Source organism: Bos indicus x Bos taurus, chromosome 15 (genome assembly GCF_003369695.1).
Source record: "Bos indicus x Bos taurus breed Angus x Brahman F1 hybrid chromosome 15, Bos_hybrid_MaternalHap_v2.0, whole genome shotgun sequence".
NCBI classification, from domain to species: domain Eukaryota; kingdom Metazoa; phylum Chordata; class Mammalia; order Artiodactyla; family Bovidae; genus Bos; species Bos indicus x Bos taurus.
The window spans coordinates 38,233,312-38,255,280 of NC_040090.1; the positions used below are offsets into that span (position 1 = coordinate 38,233,312).

Consider the following 21,969-nt stretch of genomic DNA (forward strand, 5'->3'; position numbering starts at 1 on the left):
TGAAATTGTGGTATTAAAGTCCCCTAGTATTATTGTATAGCTATTTATTTCTCTCTTAAGGTCTTTTAATTTTTGCTTTATATATTCTGGTGGTCCTATTTGAGTACATAAATATTTACAAATGCTATTGGATTTGACCCTTTTATCATTATATGATAACTTTTTAAATGTCTCATTATATTCATACCTCTTTCTCTCTCTCCTGGGGGATTCCTTTAATGTAAATGTTATTCTGCTCGATGTGTCCTGTAAGTTCCTTAAGATATCTCCATTCTTTTTCATTCTCTTTTCTTTTTGCTGCTGTAATTAGATGAGTTCCACTAACCTATCTTTGAGCTCACTGATCCTTTTTACAGTTCATCTAGTCTGTTTTTGCACCCCTCTAGTATATTTTTCACTTCAGTTATTGTATTCTTCAGTTCTGTGACTTTTGTTTGCTACTTCCTTATATTGTCTCTTTATTAAAATTCTCACTTTGTTCATCCATTGTTCTCCTGAACTTAGTGAGCATCTTTATGACTATTTTTAACTTCATTAGGTAAATAACATCTCATTTCATAAGTTTTTTTTTTTTTTCCCCCCCTGAGGTTTTAGCTTGCTCTTCATTTGGAACATATCCCTCTGTTTCATTTTCCTTGACTCAGTGCGGGTTTTTTAACACTAGATAAAACAGCCACCTTGCTCAGTCTTGAAGGAGTGGCCCCGTATATGAGATAAAACTTCTTGTTCAATGTTGCCCTAGCCCTTGGTTGTCTCTCAGACTCTTGTGATTGTCCAGGTAACCTGCTTTATTGTTAGTGGGCTCCCAGTAGTTGAGGGTATGCTAAGAGTTATCAGTGTCCCAAAGGGGAAGATCCCTGTTAGCACCTAGATTCGGGTTAATTGGAAGTCAGACCCATAGGCAGCAAGGTTTGAAGTATTCAAATATACCTCTTTCAGGAGACAACTGGGAATGAACATTTCTATCTGTTCCTTCTGCACTGTTTGAGGCTATAATCAATTCAGAGCTGTTTTTGTTTACTACCATCCCATGAACCCATGTATACAAATCTCACTGGCCACCAGAGCAAGGTTATCAAGGATGGCAGTCACAATGTCAATGTATGAGCTTTATGTACAAGTTCTTTTCTCGGAGACACTGATACCTGGGGGAGGGACAAAGGGAGAAGGCAAAGATGGCACCCACTAGCTTCCTTAATCTCTGGAGAGAATTATATACATTTCAATATATATTTAATTAGAATCTTGTTCCTTAAGCCACAGCTATGAAAATAAGTTTATTGGTCTCTTTCCCAGAAAGACAGAGGTATATTTCATCCTGCTATCTTTGTGCTATGTTCTGGGGGCAATATCTAGTTTAAAATGTTTCTCTAGGGGACTCATGAACATAAGAACTATCGGCCACCAGAGCCAGGCAATCCAGGGGCATTCCCTGGGTGGCAGCCACAGCAACTGGGCGGGACACAAGACTTTCACACAGACTCCTGTCAACTTAAAAAAACACTAAAAGTTGAGAGCTATGTTTTATTTGGTGGGACTTCAAGCCCAGGAGACAGCATCTCAAATGACCCTGAGAAGGTGAGGGTAGGGGAGGAGCCAGGTTATATAGAAGTTTTGCAACAAATGCAGGTTGTCTGAACATCAACAGATTATTGTTAATGAAAGAAAACCAGATATTCCAAGCTCTGGAATTTAGCACTTTTTTATGTATGCAAAGGTATAAGAGTCTGGGCTCAATGAAATCATTCCTTTCATATGCATCTCAGCTATCCTGGGCCAGTGTCCTGTGTTTTTTTTTTTCACATTCTGAGCTTCCTTGGAGCTCATCCTAGGGAATTATGAGTATGACAGTCTAATGGCTATCATATAGCAGGTATTCTTCTCCTTCTTGAGTGCCCTGAGGGTTCTGGAGCTCACATTGGAACGCTGCAATCCCTGATGACTGTGACATCCGTGTTTCCTGATATGGCAGGAAGTAGTCCATTTCTCAATCCTTTCTGGGAGATACTGGCCATCTGGAGTGTGGTGGATGGAGAGTGTAAAGATAGTGCCTGCCCTCGAAGGTCTGTGAAGAGGATCACAGTTGCCCCTTAAATTTGTATTTCATTAGAAGCCTGACTTTTAGGTCAAAGCTTTGTGCTATGCAGTGCTTAGTCTCTCAGTTGTGTCTGACTTTGTGACCCCATGGACTGTAGCCTGCCAGTCTCCTCTGTCCATAGGGATTCTCTTTCTCCAGGAAAGAATACTGGAGAGGGTTGCTATGCCCTCCTCCAGGGGATCTTACCTACCTAGGAATCAGACCCAGGTCTCCCACATTGCAGGGGACATTTTGTCCCAAAGGAGAGAATTTTCAGAGTATTTGTTACGGAAGCATCAACTGAAAAGAAAATGCACAACCTAAAAGTTTAGAATTATGCTTTGTTCAGCACCTTACTGACCCACTCCAGTGTTCCTGCCTGGAGAATCCCAGGGACAGGGGAGCCTGGTGGGCTGCCATCTCTGGGGTCACACAGAGTCGGACACGACTGAAGAGATTTAGCAGCAGCAGCAGCAGGACCTTACTGAGGACTATAGCCCAGGATGCAGCCTCACGGATACCTCTGAGGAACTGTTCCAAAGAGGTAAGGGAGGAGCTAGGAAATACGGGAGTTTTTCGTGGAAAACAAAACAAAATAAACAACAACAAAAAAACCCACCATGTAGTTGAAGATCAAGATTACAGCTAATCATTAGAAATAGACATTTCAAGTTAATGATTTTAGTGTTTTTCTATGTATGAGAAGTTGCAAGAGTCTGGGCTCATTGAAATATTCCTTTGATATGCATTTACCAGCTGAGCTATGAGGGAAGCTCATCAAAGGCCAAAAATATCCTGCTTTTCTCCCCCCTGAACTCTCCTCACTGACAGGTTTGGCTGGAGTGGCTGGTGGCTTGATAGCAGGCAACATCTTTTGTTTACTGAAGTGGCAGCAACACGTTTGTCCATAGGAATATCTGTCATCTAGCTGTAAGTCAGGATAGTAGTGATAGCATAGGTGGTGATGTACTTCATTCTTTAAAATCTCTTTCATCAACATTAATTTATATTTTACTTATGCTACATTTTCAGTGTGGGTTTATTGCAGTCTTACTCCATGTTCTTTTCACAGGAGACCTGTGTGAATGGAGCATTCTCTATCTCAAATATTGTTTCATGGCTGAGGAAGAATACAGAGTTGGTAAATCACAAAATAATTGTTAAAAGTTTCAGCTCTGAAAGGACAAACACTTCAAACCCACATTCACAGAACAAAGGAGGTCACATGGGCAAAATTTAGCAGAGAGAGATGTAAAATTCTTGCACAGAGGAGAGGTACAGCAAGTCACAAGGTCAAGTTGGACCCTTGCAGTGCAGGAATATATAAATGGTCCACAGAGAAAAGAACTGTACATTGTAATGTAATATGTCCTACTCTCTGTATTGTCTTCTAGAAAGTTAAAATTTCTTCATTGAAATGGTGTTTTTCAACAAATGTCTTATTGTTTAATATATGGATAATATAGTCATGTAACTAGATTGGCAGAAAGTACGTTCATTTGTAATAGATTTCTGAGTCTGTTTCACTTGTCTTTGCTGTTGCATCAGTATGATTTTACTGAGAGGCAGGAAGTACTATTACATCAATGATATATTTGTGCTACATTCATTGAAACTAAGAGCTCTGTTTTTCTTTTCTTTTTTTTAACATTGCATCTATTTTCTCTAAAAATATATTTGATAAGCCAATAGCTTTTCATTTTCTCCTGTAAATATTTTCTTTTCAAGTACTGATACTTTACTAAAATTCATATCTAACATCTGGAAATAAATTTAACCTCTTAGTATTTTATATCTGAAGTTACACATGTTCAAATAATGTATATGTGACAAATCACAAATTGTAACAAAAGTTGGTTTTTTTACTGACATAATTCCACAAAAATAAATAATTATTATCTCATAATTAAGGAATCATTGTGTAATATCTTCATGTCTACAAAATTTACTCTGTGGATTATTGATGATAAATGAATGATAGTATAATATTATGATGCATATCAGATAAAAATACTTGTAGATTAAAGTTGAGAACTCAGAAATTCTATTCTTAAGCAAAAGGAAAATAATATGAACTATAACATGAAATATTAAATTTGACTGGCCAAGCAATGATAATAGAGATTTAGATTTTTTATTTTAGCATACTCACTTATCTCTATACAGAAAAAATACACATTATGCTCAAATCTTTTGTGTCCTTACTGAGTTTTTCTAGCTACTATAACAATTACTGAGAGAGAATTAGACAAATTTCCTCCTGGCTTCTAAGAATTTTCTATTTATCTTTTAAATTCTGTCATTTTGGATTCGTGTATCCTGAAGCTGTGATTATAGAGGCACTCGAATTTAGGGTTGTTCGTCAGTCAGTTCAGTTGCTCAGTTGTGTCCCACTCTTTGGAACCAGGCTTCACTGTCTATCACCAACTCCTGAAGCTTGCTCAATCTCATGTCCATTGAGTAGGTGATGCCATCCAACCGTCTCATCCTCTGTCGTCCCCTTCTCCTACTGCTTTCAATCTTTCCCAGCATCAGAATCTTTTCTAATGAGTCAGTTCTTCCCATCAGGTGGCCAAAGTATTGGAGCTTCAGCTTCAGCATCAGTCCTTCCAGTTAATATTCAGGACTGATTTCCTTTAGGATGGACTGGTTTGATCTCCTTGCTATCCAAGGACTCTCAAGAGTCTTCTCCAACACCACAGTTCAAAAGCATCAATTTTTCAGCACTCAACCTTCTTTGTAACCCAACTGTCACATCCATACATGACCACTGGAAAAACCATAGCCTTGACTAGACAGATCTCTGTTGGCAAAGTAATGTCTCTGGTTTTTAATAAGCTGTCTAGGTTGGTCATAACTTTTCTTCCAAAGAGCAAACCCCTTTTAATTTCATGGCTGCAGTCACCATCTGCAGTGATTTTGGAGCCCAAGAAAATAAAGTCTACCACTGTTCCCACTGTTTCCCTATCTATTTGCCATGAAGTGATAGGACCAGATGCCATGATCTTAGTTTTCTGAATGCTGATTTTTAAGCCAACCCTTTCATTCTCCTCTTTTACTCTCCTCTTTCACAAGAGGCTCTTTAGTTCTTCTTCACTTTCTGCCATAAGGGTGTCATCCTCATATCTGAGGTTATTGATATTTCTCCCGGCAATCCTGATTCCAGCTTGTGCTTCATCCAGTACAGCATTTCTCATGATGTAGTCTGAATATAAGTTAAATAAGCAAGGTAACAATATACAACCTTGACTTACTCCTTTCCCAATCTGCAACCAGTGTGTTGTTTTATGTTCAGTTCTAACTGTTGGTTCTTGACCTGCATACAGGTTTCTCAAGAGGCAGGTAAGGCGATCTGGTATTCCCATCTCTTTAAGAATTTTCCAGAGTTTGTTGTGATCCACACAGGCAAAGGCTTTGGCATAGTCAATAAAGCAGAAATAGATGTTTATTCTGGATCTCTCTTTTTTTTTTTTTTCGAGGATCCAACGGATGTTGGCAATTTGATCTCTGATTCCTCTGCCTTTTTAAACACAGCTTGAACATCTGGAAGTTCACAGTTCATGTACTGTTGAAGCCTGGCTTAGAGAATTTTGAGCATTACTTTGCTAGCATGTGAGATGTGTGCAATTGTGCAGTAGTTTGAGCATTCTTTGGCATTGACTTTCTTTGGGATTGGAATGAAAACTGACCTTCTCCAGTCCTGTGGCCACTGCTGAGGTTTCCAAATTTTCTGGCATATTGAGTGCAGCACTTTCACAGCATCATCTTTTAGGATTTGAAATAGGTCAACTGGAAGTCCATCACCTCCACCAGATTTGTTCATAGTGATGGTTCCTAAGGCCCACTTGACTTTCCATTCCTGAATGCCTGGCTGTAGGTGAGTGATCACACCTTGATGATTATCTGGGTCATGAAGATCTTTTTTGTATAGTTCTGTGTATTCTTGCCACCTCTTCTTAATATCTTCTGCTTCTGTTAGGTCCATCCTATTTCTGTCCTTTCTTGTGCCCATCGTTGCATGAAAAGTTCCCTTGGTTTCTCTAATTTTCTTCAAGAGATCTCTAGTCTTTCCCATTCTATTGTTTTCCTCTATTTCTTTGCACTGATCACTGAGAAAGGCTTTCTGCTCTCTCCTTGCTGTTCTTTGGAACTCTGCATTCAGATGGGTATATCTTTCCTTTTCTCCTTTGCCTTACTCTTCTCTTTTTTTCATAACTGTTTGTAAGGCCTCCTCAGACAACCATTTTGCCTTTTTGCATTTCTTCTTCTTGGGCATGGTTTTGATCCCTGCCTCCTGTACAATGTCATGAACCTCTGTCCATAGTTCTTCAGGCACTCTATCTTTCAGATCTAATCCCTTGGATCTATTTTTCACTTGCACTGTATAGTTGTAAGGGATTTGATTTAGGTCATACCTGAATGGTCTATTGGTTTCCTCTACTTTTTTTAATTTAAGTCTGAATTTGGCAGTAAGAAGTCCATGATCCAAGCACAGTCAGCTTCCCGTCTGCTCCAGCTCCAGCTGGAGCGGCAGCTGGGCGGTGCTGGAGCGACTTTGAGGAGATACCCCATGTTCAAGGGCAAAGGAGAAGCCCCAGCAAGACAGTAGGTAAAATCACATTTAGAATCAAACCCCATACCCTCCAGAGACGCCCAGAGGGCTCAAATATACCTTATGTGCACCAGGACCCAGAGACCTCACAGAGACTGAGACAGAACTGTGTTTGGGTGTCTCCTGAGGAGGTCAGCAGTGGGCTGCTGCGGGGGCAGGGGCTCTGGGTGCAGCAGACCTGGGTACGGCATAAGCCTTCTTGGAGGAGGTCACCATTAACTCACCATAGAGCCAGAAAAACCATATCTTTGACTATATGGAACTTTGTGGGTAAAGTAATGTCTCTGGTTTTTAATATGCTGTCTAGGTTGGTCATAGATTTTCTTCCAAGGAGCAAACAAGTGTCTTTTAATTTCATGGCTGCAGTCACCATCTGCTGTGATTTTGGAGTCCAAGAAAATAATTCTGTCACTGTTTCCATTGTTTCCCCATCTATTTGCCATGAACTGATGGGACCAGATGTCATGATCTTAGTTTTTTGAATGTTGATTGAAGCCAGCTTTCTCATTTTTTCTTTCACTTTCATTAAGAGGCTCTTTAGTTCCTCTTTGCCTTCTACCATAACGATTGCTGTGTCAATGTAATCAAGGCTGTACTGGTGGCTCTGTTGGTAACGAATCTGCCTGCAATCGAATCCTGATTAGATCCCTGGGTCAAGAAGATCCCCTGAAGAGGGAATGTCTACCCACTACAGTATTCATGCCTAGAGAATTCCATGCACAGGGGAACCTGGCAGGCTACAGTCTATGGGGTTGCAAAGAGTTGGACACTACTGAGGGACTTTCACTTTATCCCCTTTTTCACACACAAAGGCCCCAGCCAAAATGTGCTCTCTCTAGCCAAACGACCCAGAAAGGGTGCAACTTAGTAACACAGAAATGTTTTAGATGATAATTACTCTACTTATTCCAAATGCAATAGGAAAAACTGTGGTCAAAGGCAGGGGAGACTACTTTCATCCTCACCATGGTGGGTAGGAGCCAGGAATTTCATCCCCCTGCCACCAGGTGTCAGTGGAGAGCCCAGACTACTATACCCATTGAGCAGTGACAAGGTGCAGTTTTTCCTTAATGGGCTTTCCTAGTGTTCTTGCCTGGAGAATCCCAGGGACGGGGGAGCCTGGTGGGCTGCTGTCTCTGGGGTCACACAGAATCGGACACGACTGAAATGACTTAGCAGCAGCAGCCGCAGCAGTGGCTCAATAGCAAAGAATCCACCTGCCAATGTAGGAGATGCGGGTTGCAGCCCTGGGTTGGAAAGATCCCCTGAAGAAGGAAATGGCAACCCACTCTACTAATCTTGCTTGGGAAATCCCATACTAACTTTGTGTCAGAAAATGCAGAGAATCAAGACTTGGAAATCAGAATCAACAAAAAAGCTTAGTACTAGAAGTGGGTTCAAAAAGACCATAGGATACAAAATAAACATATAAATAAATTAAGTGTGGGGACTTCCCTCGTGGTTCAATGTTAAGACTCTGAGCTCCCAATGGAGGGAAGGAGCATGGGTTCAGGCCCTGGTTGGGGAACTAAGATCCCACATGCTGTGTGTCCAATAAATAAATAAAATAAAATATTTTTTAAAATCATGTTTATTTCTATGCAATTGCAATGAACACATAGACATTGAAATTAATAATAATATTTAGAAATATTTAAGTTATATAAATATAAAAACATATTTACAAGACTTTTGTGCTGAAATGTATAAAATACTGATGAAGGAAATGAATGAAGATCTAAATAAAAGGAGAAACATACTGTGTTCATGGACTGGGATATTGAAGTAGTATGATGCTCAATTCTCCCCAAATTGGTATACAAGTTTAATGCTATTTATCTCAAAATCAGAGTAAAATTATTGTCCCATAAAAACTTCTACATAAATGTTTTTAGCAGCCTTATTCATAATAAAATAAACTGGAAACAACCCAGATGTCTTCAACTGCTGCATGTTTAAACAAACTGAAGTATATACAGCATGTAGCACTACTCAGCAATTAAAAAAAAAAAAAAAGAATGAATTATGAATACACACAATCTGAATGAATCTCCAGAGAATTATGCTAAGGAAAAAAGTTCATTTCAAATAATTATATAATATATGAATCCATTTATATAATATTTATGAAATGGTAAATTATAGAAATGGAAAACTGATAGCAGTTACCAGGGCTTAAGGAAGGAGTAGAGGTCAGAAGAGAAATGGGTCTGCCTGCAAAGGGCAATAGGAAGACTCTTGTGATGAAGATATTCTGTATCCTCCTTACACTCAAAGCTATGGTTTTTCCAGTAATCATGTATGGATGTGAGAGTTGGACCATAAAGAAGGCTGAATGTCAAAGAATTGATGCTTTCAAATTGTGGCGCTGGAGAAGACTCTTGAGAGTCCCTTGGAGTGCAAGGAGATCAAACCAGTCAATCCTAAGGGAAATCAACCCTGAATATTCATTGGAAAGACTGATGCTGAAGCTGAAGCTCCAATACTCTGGTTACCTGATATGAAAAGCCAACTCATTGGAAAACACCCTGATGCTGGGAAAGACTGAAGGCAGGAGGAGAAGGGGCCGATTGAGGTAGAAATGATTGGATGGCATCACTGACTCAATGAGCATGAGTTTGAGCAAGCTCCGGGAGTTAATGAAGGACAGGGAAGCCTGGCATGCTGCAGTCCATGGGGTCGCATAGAGTTGGACATGACTGAATGACTGAACAACGACAAAAGCCCTACATATTACCATGTGGATACCCTGTTTGTGATAATGTACTATAGTTTCAAATGAGAAAACAGGCAAAGGGTACATGGAATCTTTCTGTAGTATTTCTTACAGTTATTTAATAGTTTTTCATTAAGTAATCTTATTTTTCTTAAGTATAATCATACATGCAAATAATATTTTATATCTATCTTATCAATATTTATTATTCACTTTTTCAGGTTATATTTTATTACCAAAATTGCCAAAGCAACATGAAATAATGGGGAATAAGAATATTTTTGCCATCTTATTTTTTCATAAGAACATACCTGGCATTTTTCCACTTGGCACACGTATTTCATTAAATAGGGATAGATTTCATAAGCCTTTATCTGCAATTCAAAAATCCAAGCAGCTTTGAAACTGAGCAGTTTTTCCTAAGTTTGGGGTCTTAAGACATTGGATTAAAAAATCTGTTATAAACTGATTATTTATTTACATAATTCACATTGTATAGTCATATATTTTGCTGTAGATATATTGAAGTGAAATGAAAGTCAGTCATGTCCGACTCTTTGTGACCCCATGGACTGTACAATCCATGGAATTCTCCAGGCCAAAATACTGGAGTGGGTAGCTGTTCTCTTCTCTAGGGGATCTTCCCAGCCCAGGGATCGAATCCAGGTCTCCCGCATTGCAGGCAGACTCTCTACCAGCTGAGCCACCAGCTGCTGCTGCTGCTTCAGTCGTGTCCAACTCTGTGCGACCCCATAGATGGCAGCCCCCAAGGCTCCTCCATCCCTGGGATTCTCCAGGCAAGAACACCGGAGTGGGTTGCCATTTCCTTCTTCAATGCATGAAAGTGGAAAGTGAAAGTGAAGTCACTCAGTCGTGTCCACCAGGGAAGTGTAGATATGTTGATGCATTTGATTATAGAACTCTTTGGAAGTGATAGGAAACATATGGTGTATGCAGCATATTATTTTTCTAAAACCTGAAAAGTTCAAGAGCCCCATTTCTTTTGAATGAAGAAATTTAAATCTGTACTTTTTTTTTTTAATCTTAAAGATGTATCCCCTTTGTCCTCATGAGTGTTTATCAAATAGATTTCATAGTAAATATATATTGGGACTTCCCTGGTGGCTCAGAGGTAAAGAATACATTTGCCAGTGCAGGAGACACAAGTTTAATCCCCGATCCAGGAAGATTCCACTGGCCACAGAGCAACTAAGCCCCTGCACCACAACTGTGGAGCCCACGCTCTACGAGAGAAGCCACTGCAGTGAAAGCCTGCGCACTGCAACTGGAGAGTAGCTCCTGCTCACTGCAACTAGAAGTCCACGCAGCAACGAAGACCCAACACAGTCAAAAGTAAATCAATAAATAAAAGTATGTTTAAAAATAGTACATATATTGAAATGATTATGGCTGTTTTATTTAACCTATTGGTGTGGTCTGTTGGCTGATAATAATCACCAAAGGCAAACTGACATCAACTTCTAAGTCTTAATGAGGTTTGCAAACATTCCTCATTTAAGTAATACTACCATATCCACCAAATCAATGTAATTCAAGCAGCTGTTGGTTTTGACAGTTTTCAACTAACAGCATGGCAGTAAGCATGGCAATAATATTTATGTGCATACATATTTTCCTTTATGCAAAATGGGGTTTAATACAATGTCTATGGCACTCAAAAGTAGGTTTTCATTTTAAGAGTATTTGTAGACGTTCTTTCTCTCCTCACTGCTGCATCATGTTCTTGTGATTACTTCCTCTTGACTTTCTCAGCATTTTTTCTGTTCCTGGAGAACGAGTCTTGTTCCTATCATGGACTTAGTCAGGCTTATGGATGGCACACTAAACTAGAAAATGATAACGTCCAATCATACTTATTTTGTCCTGATTATTCAAACATTGGGAACTGCTTCCTCCCAATTACTTAAAAGAATCTCTCAAACTCAGAATCTCAAAGACCCTTTTCTTAATCTCAAATGTTCCCACTAATAATTCTTCTCTAGTTTCAACAGGCTGAAATTCAACAAATATTTCTTGAACCCTAGCTAACATTTTTTTGAGAAAAACTATGTTCCAGGTGTTCTAAGAAACTTCCATCCATATATTTAATCTTCATAATTCTGTGAGATGGATATTAGAATCATTTCCATTTCACAGGTAAGAAAAAAGAGGCAGAGAGATGTTAAATAATTTTTTCAAGTCACATAGTTGAAAACAAGCAGTGTGATGATGGAGACCACATTATTAATCTCTACTTACACTGTTCCTAGGGACTGAGATTGTGACAAACCTTTTCACAAATTTTGTTTTATTTAATCCTCAAAACATCTGTAAAATGTTATTATCATTTTATGGCAAATCAACTGATATATAAAAAATCCTTATTAAAAAGAATATAAATTACAAACATTGAACTAAAACCCAGAAACTCTCAATTCAGTGCTTGTTCTATGACATCATGGAACTATTAATAAGAGATGTCACCCATATACGTTCAGAAGATAAGGAAGAAATTTTGTAACATTGTTGAGACCCTCTCATGTTCCAAGCGTTGTCTATATATCATGACATTTATTTCTCTTAACAACTTTGTGAGGTGTATTATTCTCATTTTTTAGGTTAGGAATCTAAGGCTCACACAGTTTAAGTAAATTGCCCGATATTACATACTTGAGCTAGGATATAAGCCCAGACTGGCCTGGCCTAAAGCCAAAGCAGGAAAGTGGCAGGATAGAAAGAAGGAAGGGGAGGGCAAGGGGAGAAGCTACGAGGTTGTAGGAGTATTGTGAACACCGTCTGCTATTCTGATAAACTTTTCTGATAAACTTCTATTTCTTGTTTCTTAAACACACCCTTTTCCTGTCTTCTATCCCAGTCTCTCTCTCTCTTTCGCTTTTTTTTTTCCCCTTGTATCTCTACTGGTCTCTTGGGGTCTGGCTTTAAAGTCATCCCAAACATCAGAAGGAGGAGGGCAAGTGGAGACTACAGGAGGGAGGTGCAAGATAAAAGAACCTTTCCTGGTGGCAGTGCTCTCTGACCATGGGAGGAAGAGAAGGTGGAGTCTCTGTAGCATCTTTCTTTGTCCTGATGCTTTAATTTTCCTTCATATGTGCTCTTTAAGTGGTTTCCTAGCCAGCTGGTCATCTTGGGAAGACACTGAATCAAAGACATCTGAATAAAGTAAGTGGATTTTGTTATCTTCTGATTCCTCTTTAGTAGTCAAGTCTCCCATGTTTTCTTTCTACTCAATACATCCATCTTCCTAGTTGCCTCTACATCTAATAAAACCCAAACCCTTATCAGCATTTCTCACATCTGGTCCATTCTGATACTTAGACCAATGTAATTCTCTTTATCTTTTCCACACATAGGCTGTCTTTGTATTTATTCACACTCTGCCTAGCCTCCCTATAACTTTTATGATCTCTCATTCCTAATTCTTTCTATATTATACTTATCTTCACCTAATCTTCTCTCATTGGATCTCTTATCTATTATAGCACATTTATTTTACCTAAATACCATCCTTTTTATCAACAGAAGGTACAAGTTCTCTGCTCTTAATCTAACTTCCTTATATTCTATCTTGTCTCTGTAGATCTACTCATTCTTCTATATTCAATGTCTGTTTTCATTACATGTTATTCCAATTCTGTCAGATTTTCTGGTAATTCATTTAAATTCTCTGTTCAATCATTTCCATCCATTTTGTTTCTTTATATTTGATTCCTATCATTTCCAATTCATCTGTTCTATCCGTATCTTTCCTTTCATTTCCCCCTCCATCCATGTGTCCATACAACCATTATAATACCTTTACTATTCAGTTCTTAAGCAGACCCTAAAATGAGAATCACTGTCAAAACAAGAGACAAAAATTCCTGTAAATAATCTTTACTTGTAGAAATATGGGTAGTTTTGGAAGATGACAATTGAGAAACTAAAACGTGAAAAGTAAATAATGCCTAAGAACAGTTTATTTTTTCTTTCTTTCTTTTTTTGTTCCTGGGAGCAATTTTGACAGAGAAGAATATATGCAAATCACAGAATTAGAGAGAATAGCACAATATGTTTAGAAAAAGAAAAATAGTGTTCAATGACATTACTGCAGGACAGTTAAAGGAAATACATTTTGACACACTGTTGAGGGATTTTGTATGTTTTTCCCCAAATCATAAGCTCTTGGGATGAGATATCTATATAAAGTTTCACTCTAGAAACAAGTACGGAGAAGGCAATGGCAACCCACTCCAGTACTCTTGCCTGGAAAATCCCATGGGTGGAGGAGGCTGATAGGCTGCAGTCCATGGGGTCGCTGAGAGTTGAACACAACTGAGCGACTTCACCTTAACCTTTCACTTTCATGCATTGGAGAAGGAAATGTCAACCCACTCCAGTGTTCTTGCCTGGAGAATCCCAGGGACGGGGGAGCCTGGTGGGCTGCCGTCTATGGGGTCGCACAGAGTCGGACACGACTGAAGTGACTTAGCAGCAGCTTCAGAAACAAGTAGAAATTAGATTGATAAGAGCTGAGGTTGGAAGAAAAAAGACCAGGTAATAGGCTATTGAAAAATAAGTCAAGAAATAACAAGGACCTGATTGGCATAAAGGACTAAGGAGAAGACAGTAGAAATGGGACAAATTTAGGAGATTAATTAAAGAGGAAGTTTAGATAAAACTTGGATTAGTTGTGGGGTTGGGGTGGGTAGAATAGGTATAGAAGATATAAGAAACCTTCAGATCTCTGGTGTGGTACACACTGCAGAGAAACTAATATCATTCATTGTGATAGAGGAAAATAGACTTAGGAAAAATTTTCCAGACATGTTATGCTTGAGCGGCCTATGTGACATCAAGGGAATTATACCCACTCTTTGCTATACCATAAGGATATATATGGCCACTTTGGCATGTGGTTCCTCTTTTATTTTATATCTAGCTAAGCAGTAGCAGCACTGACACCACTAGTAACAGTGACATATGGGATTTCCCAGGCTCTACTATTAGAGAAAGAGTAATGAGAGGAACCTTAATGAATCAGTGAAAAAGAAAAGAAAGAAAGGACAGCTAACGGTTCTATGAGGAGATGCCACATGAGTCAAAAATTGAAAGTTAAGTAGGAATTAGGTGATACATTAGGTGCTGGATGCCAAGAGCTGCAGGGTATAAAAAACAGTGCAGGCCTTGACAAGAGATAACACCTTGTTTGGTGACACCTTGTTAAATAGTTTGAACTTGATTGTGTAGACAGGGTGGTACCGCGGAAGGTTTTAAGCAGGGGGATGAAATGCTCAGATTTAAGCTTTAGGGGAGAGACTATAGGCAGTAAGGTCAATTAGGAGCCTAATCTTTTTAATTTATTTGCTTATTTTCAAATGTGCAGAGCATCAAAGGTGGAGGCAGAAGAGACTGACAGATACACAGGAATATCTAAGGCCCAAAGGGTCAAATGCACAGTTAATCGCACATGAGGTGGGTACTGAGAATAACGGATCAAAGTTAAGGTTCTGATGACGATTATAATTTAGAAGTTCCCATTTATGAAGCTAGTATATAGTACGAGAATAGGTGGAAGATTAAACTTTCAGGAATGAGGAGATGAAGACATGTCTCCACCACCAGATTATGAGCTCCTTGCAGACTAGGCACATGTTTTATTTACCCTTTCTCTACCTCAACTCAGCCTATAGTCTGGAATGTATTTGATCCACCAATACTTTTGAAATAAATAAATGGTGGGTGTGGATGGTAAGAATGGGAGTGACGGGCAATGTAAGCCAGGGATATGACATTTTGTAATTGCATAAAAGCACCCATCCAAGTATTCTTGCCTGGAAAACTCCATGGACAAGGAGCCTGACAAGTGGCTCAAACACTGAGAAATGCTCAAGTACTGCTCACAAAGCATAAAGAAAAGAGAAACTCGGGTATAAACTGATTACCAGTTTTGATGTTTTCAGATTCCATATAAAACAGAGACACAGAGTATTTGTCTTTCTCTCTCTGGTTTATTTTACTTATCATAATGCCTTTAAGATATAAATTATTTCTTCAAAACGGAGTCATGATGTAGCTCATAGACAAACTCTCACTTCAGAGCAGCTAAGACTCTTAATATTTCTGGGTTTGATCTATATTTTTCAGGGACCAATTGATGCTTATCAACCCATGCTTCTCCAAGAGCCAGAATACACTCTCATCCTATTCCAATACAAGATAGTTTATTTTTGTCTGCTTTTGTCTCTGCTCATTTCCAGATTACAGAAGAAAACAATGGCTTCAGTTCAGTGATGAATTACATGCACTACTCACATTGCCTTCTGCCACTATAAACCCATCAGGAGAAAGATTGAGTTTCTGCTGCTGCCTCCTGAACACACTCTATTCTCCCCTGAAAAGCAATGGGCATGACCGGCACCATGGAGAGGAAGAACCAGAGTGGGAGAGTGAGTGAGTTTGTGTTGCTGGGCTTCCCAGCTCCGGTACCACTGCGGGCACTGTTATTTGCCCTTTCTCTGTTAGCCTATGTGTTGGTGCTGATTGAGAACATACTCATCATTGTGGCAATCAGGAGCCACCCCAGCCTCCACAAACCCATGTATTTCTTTCTGGCTAATATGTCCTTCCTGGAGATTTGGTACGTGACAGTCACTATTCCCAAGATGCTAGCTGGCTTTGTTGGGTCCAAACGGGGCCATGGACAGCTAATCTCCTTTGAGGGCTCCATGACACAGCTCTGCTTTTTCCTGGGCCTGGGCTGCACTGAGTGTGTCCTCCTTGCAGTTATGGCTTACGATCGCTATGTGGCCATCTGCCATCCTCTCCACTACCCTGTCATTGTCAGTGGCCAGCTGTGTGTGCAGCTGGCAGCTGGCTCCTGGGCAGGAGGTTTTGGCATTTCAATGGTCAAAGTTTTTCTCATTTCTCGCCTCTCTTACTGTGGCCCCAACATCATCAATCACTTTTTCTGTGATGTCTCTCCATTGCTCAACCTTTCGTGCACTGACATGTCCACGGCAGAGCTTACAGACTTTGTCCTGGCCATTTTTATCCTACTGGGGCCACTCTCTGTCACTGGAGCCTCCTACATGGCCATCACCAGTGCTGTGATGCGCATTCCCTCAGCTGCTGGGCGCCATAAAGCCTTTTCCACCTGTGCCTCTCACCTTACTGTGGTGGTCATCTTCTATGCAGCCAGTATCTTCATCTATGCCCGCCCAAAGGCACTCTCAGCTTTTGACACCAACAAGCTGGTGTCTGTACTTTACGCTGTCATTGTACCACTGCTCAACCCCATCATTTACTGCCTGCGCAACCAAGAAGTAAAGAGAGCCTTACGCCATACTCTACACCTGCACCAGGGCCATGACGCTAACTAAGCCTGGGAGAGCTAGCACAAGTAGAAGGGAGGTATTAAATCTTAGATAAATAACTGGGTTTCCCTGGTGGTTCAGCGGTAAAAATTCCACCTACAATGCAGGAGACCACCTGCAGGGCAGGAGAAGTGGTTTGATCCCTGGGTTGGGAAGATCCCCTGGAGGAGGAAATGGGAATGGCAACCCCTTCCAGTACTCTGCCTGGAGAATCCCATGGACAGAGAAGACTGGGGGGCTACAGTCCATGGGGTACAAGAGTGAGACAAGACTAGTGACTAAACCACCACCACCAGTGCTCTTAAACTTAGGATCTGTGTCTTCTAAGAAGTGCAGAGGAGCTCTTCAAGCCTAAATTAGGGACTAGAGTTTCCAAGGCACCACCAAGGAAGTAATTCAGGACAAGGAAGAGAGGTGAATTACAAGCTAGAAGTTGGATTTCTTCAAGACAAGGTCTTAGCATACAGGCTAGAACTTGATCTCATGTTGTCTGCTCTACTGTAATTTACATAGAACACGTTCATGAAGCATGTATCCTGGTGGGGTGGAAAGGGATGACTATGAGCATAAAACATGACTGAACTCCAATATTTAAGGCAAAAAAAAATGTAAAACTAGCATTTTTCTAAGTGGCTCTTCCTGGATTTGTTACTGAATTTTAGTTCTGAGACAGAAGATACAAAAAAGGGAAGCAGAAGGAGAAAAGCCATTCAAGGAAGCATAGGCTTCATTATGGAAAAGCAGCAGGAGACTTCTGGATGAGACCTCTTCTAGTTGGAGGATACCGATTTAGCCCATGAAGTAGTGGGACCATAACTGATCATGCTAGTGTGAATTACAAGGCAGGGAGACAGAAAACTGTGAATTTTTGTATTGGCAATATATCACCCCTTGGCCTACAGGGGTTCAGAGCTTCATTCCCTGATTTATCAAGGTCAGTGCCCACACTGAACTAGTGACTGGGTGCAGTTGTTTATTTAATACTCAGTCTCCCTAATTAGACTGTAAGCTCCAGGGAACCAGAGATCACATTTGTTTGTTCATCACTTTATTAGCAGGGCTCAGGATAGTGTTTAGCACATTACGCCTATAAAGAAATATAGTAAAGGAATATAATGTGGAGCCATGTGGGCAAAGCATGTGTGTAACATCTATAGGCAGTTTTCGCAGGTTTCAGAAACTAAACCTTGCACATCTTGCTAGGATACAAGTCGGTACAAAGTGGCACAGCCTCGCTGGAAGAAAAGTTGGCAGTATGTATCATAAATGCTAACAATATTGAAAACATTTGAAACAGAAATATTTGATTAAGAAATATCAAATTTCTTAATAGTAAATACAGACATTTATATTTACCAAAAGAAAACTATGGAAATATATTAAACTTCCACAGAAGACTGATTAATCAATTTTTAGTCTATACATTAAGTGCAATATCATGCAGACATTAAAATACTATAATCTAAATAGAGGTAATGACAGAAAAATATTCTTAATATAATAAATGCAAATATTAGGTTATGAATAGTATCAAAATACTACACTGTACCAAATAGAATCGGTCTTACTTGTTCATTTGTTTAAATATGACTAGAAGGAATTTGACTGAAATCTTAGCAGTATTATGTAATGAACCCCTTGTTCTTGTAAACTGCATTCTGGGCAAAGGTATTATTACCAGCATATTTATTTAAATAAACATTTCTTGGCCAATAAAATATGCAACTTTATTCATCTGGACAGAGAGATGGTTAGAGGGTATGTCAGTGTGTTATTTTTGGGATTGTAACTCCTTACAATCACCCAAGACTCAGAACACTAGGCTACTTCTCTCTGCAAGTGTAAGGGCCTTGTGTTGTTGCAATTTACTTTCCTATATTTGTCTACAGCTTAATAAAGCATATGAAAAGCTATAATTTATATAAAAATATTGAATCACTGTATTGTATACCTGAAACTAATATAATATTGTAAATCAACTATATTTTGATTTTAAAAAGTATATGAAAAGCTACTGGCAATGTTATTATTTGGCATTATTAGCTAGTCTCTACTTATTAAAAATTTTAATATTCACATCTATTTGTGCCAAAACAGTTACGTAAACTTATAAGTGTCTTGCTATGACAATTGATAAATGACTGTATATGCAGTTCACCAAAAATCTATCTTCTGCCTCTGCCGTCGAAGAAGTATCTGAAATTGGGTAGTCGTCTGGGAAGGGAATGTCCTCTTCTGGGCATTAGTAGTGTAGCTATTTTATGAGCCTCCTTATCAGTGAACTCCAATTAGCAGAAAGTAAACACCTGTGATTAAAAAGCCTCTTGATGAAAGTGAAAAAGTTGGCTTAAAGCTCAACATTCAGAAAACGAAGATCATGGCATCTGGTCCCATCACTTCATGGGAAATAGATGGGGAAACAGTGTCAGATTTTATTGTTTTGGGCTCCAAAATCACTGCAGATGGTGACTGGAGCCATGAAATTAATACGCACTTACTCCTTGGAAGAAAAGTTATGATCAACCTAGATAGCATATTGAAAAGCAGGACATTACTTTGCCAACAAAGGTCTGTCTAGTCAAGGCTAATGGTTTTTCCAGTGGTCATGTGTGGATGTGAGAGTTGGACTGTGAAGAAAGCTGAGTGCCAAAGAATTGATGCTTTTGAACTGTGGTGTTGGAGAAGACTCTTGAGAGTCCCTTGGACTGCAAGGAGATCCAACCAGTCCATTCTGAAGGAGATCAGCCCTGGGATTTCTTTGGAAGGAATGATGCTAAAGCTGAAACTCCAGTACTTTGGCCACCTCATGCGAAGAGTTGACTCATTGGAAAAGACTCTGATGCTGGGAGGGATTGGGGGCAGGAGGAGAAGGGGATGACAGAGGATGAGATGGCTGGATGGCATCACCGACTCGATGGACGTGAGTCTGAGTGAACTCCGGGAGTTGGTGATGGACAGGGAGGCCTGGCGTGCTGCGATTCATGGGGTTGCAAAGAGTCGGACATGACTGAGCGACTGAACTGAACTGAACTGAAACACCTGTGATGTTGATTTCCTTTATTGTACTTTTCTTTCTCTTCCAACCTTTTTACAATAAAGTGTGTGTGTTTTTAATTTTTTTAGTTTTAAAAAATATCTCTAATTCTGACTTCAAAATTTGAAACCAAATACTTTAGGTGTAGGAAACAAGTTGAGCACAATCTCCTGCACTTATTTATCTTTCGATTACAAAACTGAAATGTTTGAGTGAGTCAGTATTAACTCTGGTGGGATTGACACTTCTCCTGACTTGGACTATATGTTCACAGTCATATGATCTCATGACTGATATTGAATTTGATATTCCAAACCTAAGATTTTCAAATGAACTATTAATTATCAGATAAGTATTCTTCATCATCCATTGATGTAATTATTTGTCCATAAACCTAGATAGAGGACTTTTTAAAAAATTCTTATTACATTTGATCCTATTTATTTCAAATCATCTTTATAATTGCAGATTTTTCAAAATATTGATAAATGATGTGGCTCTTTTGTAATTTCCTTTGGCCAGGGTGTTGTCTGGGGGAAGTCTCCAGTCTCCTTCATCATTATAGGAAATAGGAGTACTGGATCCAGATAGGATCTTTCAGATAGGAGAGATATTGAGAGTGGCCAGGGGCAACAAATATCTACACAGCACATGAGGATCAACGTAGACAGCTTTTGCCCTCAAAAATGTCTCCTGGTTCCCATCAATTTTGAATAAACTCCTTCTATAGTACTAAATACCCTATCCTGCTACATTAAGAATCCCTTACAGTTGTGAAATTCAAGTAAAGACTAAAACTATCAAATCCTGGGGACTAAGAGACAGGGCAACTAAAAGGAATGTGATATCTCATTGGATCCTGGATTGGATCCTGGAATGTAAAAAGAATATGGAAAACCTGGTAAAGTATGAATAAAACCTAGAGTTTAGTAACCAAAAAAATGTACAAGTCTTGCTTTCTTAGTTTTGAAAGTGTACACTGTAAGGTCAGGTGATAATATTAGGAGAAACAAACTAGTAAAATATGAGAAGTCTCTTTAAAACTTTTCTGCAAATCCAACATTATTCCAAAATAAAAAGTTAACTTAAAAAGGAATACATTATCAGTCTTTTCATACTAAATAATTGAATAGGATTCAGTTGATTTCAGTGACTCCATGTTAACTTTTTCCACAATTTTCTGGATTTTTAATTCTCATGAAATTCATGCATTGATGCTGTTTTAATTTAGCTGATTGATAAGGGAGAGTTAAAATAAAATATAAACGACACTGTTTTTGCTTTACATATTTAGCAGCTCTAACTAATGACACTGGCTCTTTTAGTTGCCACTGTTTGCGGCAGGCAAGCAGAGACGAGCGAGGGCTTACAGCACAGATGTTCTCATTTTCTCTTACAGTCATTCCTTAGGGGATAATGCCTTCCTGATTTTCATGTTCCATAGTCTCATTTCTTGAACACCAGTGATCTAGATTTCTATTTTTTTTATTATGAATTTAGCTTTTATTCAAAATTAAATAAGCAAAAGCAAAATTTTTAAGAAACTTTTTACAAATTACTTACATAAAAGAAAGTTAAGAGGGACAGTCACAAGTCTGCAACAAATAATTACAAAAGTATCTAGGGCAGCATGAATACAGACCATGTCACAGCATAGTGACCTAACTGTGATATGAATAAGGCATAACTAACATTTGCACCAAGACCAGGATTAAAAAAAACAAAACATACTTTAAAAGCTTAGTTCTACATTAAGCTTCTTTTCCCTCAGATCCTTAATGGGTTTATACTATGTAATTTTTTTAAACAAACACATCATGTCAAACTATAAATTACACAGATGGGCAGTTAATGTGAAAAGCCCCCCCCCCAAAATGTACAAATGAACTGGTACTGAACTGAGTTCTCCATTTACCTTTATGTACAGTTAAGTGTAAACCATATTTTCACAGTTTTAAGTGTTTTATGAATAGATGCACAGTACCAAGTCAGGTTTGCAGTTGTTCCTGAAAACTGGCTCTAGGTTCTGCATCCAATGCCCGTCGGCTGTTGGGATGCAAGTATTTACATAAATAAGAAACCGTGTCATAGTCAATGGTCAAGCAAGAGCGGTATTTCCGACAAAGAGGGATACTCAATACCATAGCTTAAATACTT

At 39.0% G+C, this 21,969-nt stretch overlaps 1 protein-coding gene across 1 annotated transcript; it reads left to right on the top strand.

Annotated features, from left to right (window-relative positions):
- Nucleotides 1–15,676: 15,676 nt before the first annotated feature.
- LOC113904848 (olfactory receptor 226-like) lies at nt 15,677–16,855 on the top strand. The gene has a single exon (XM_027561937.1). The coding sequence runs from the start codon at nt 15,807–15,809 to the stop codon at nt 16,782–16,784; it is 978 nt and encodes a 325-aa protein (XP_027417738.1). The 5' UTR covers nt 15,677–15,806; the 3' UTR covers nt 16,785–16,855.
- Nucleotides 16,856–21,969: the final 5,114 nt, after the last annotated feature.

Coding starts and splice junctions, on each gene's coding strand:
- LOC113904848 (XM_027561937.1), top strand. CDS start 15,807: ATGGGCATGACCGGCACCATGGAGAGGAAGAACCAGAGTGGGAGAGTG.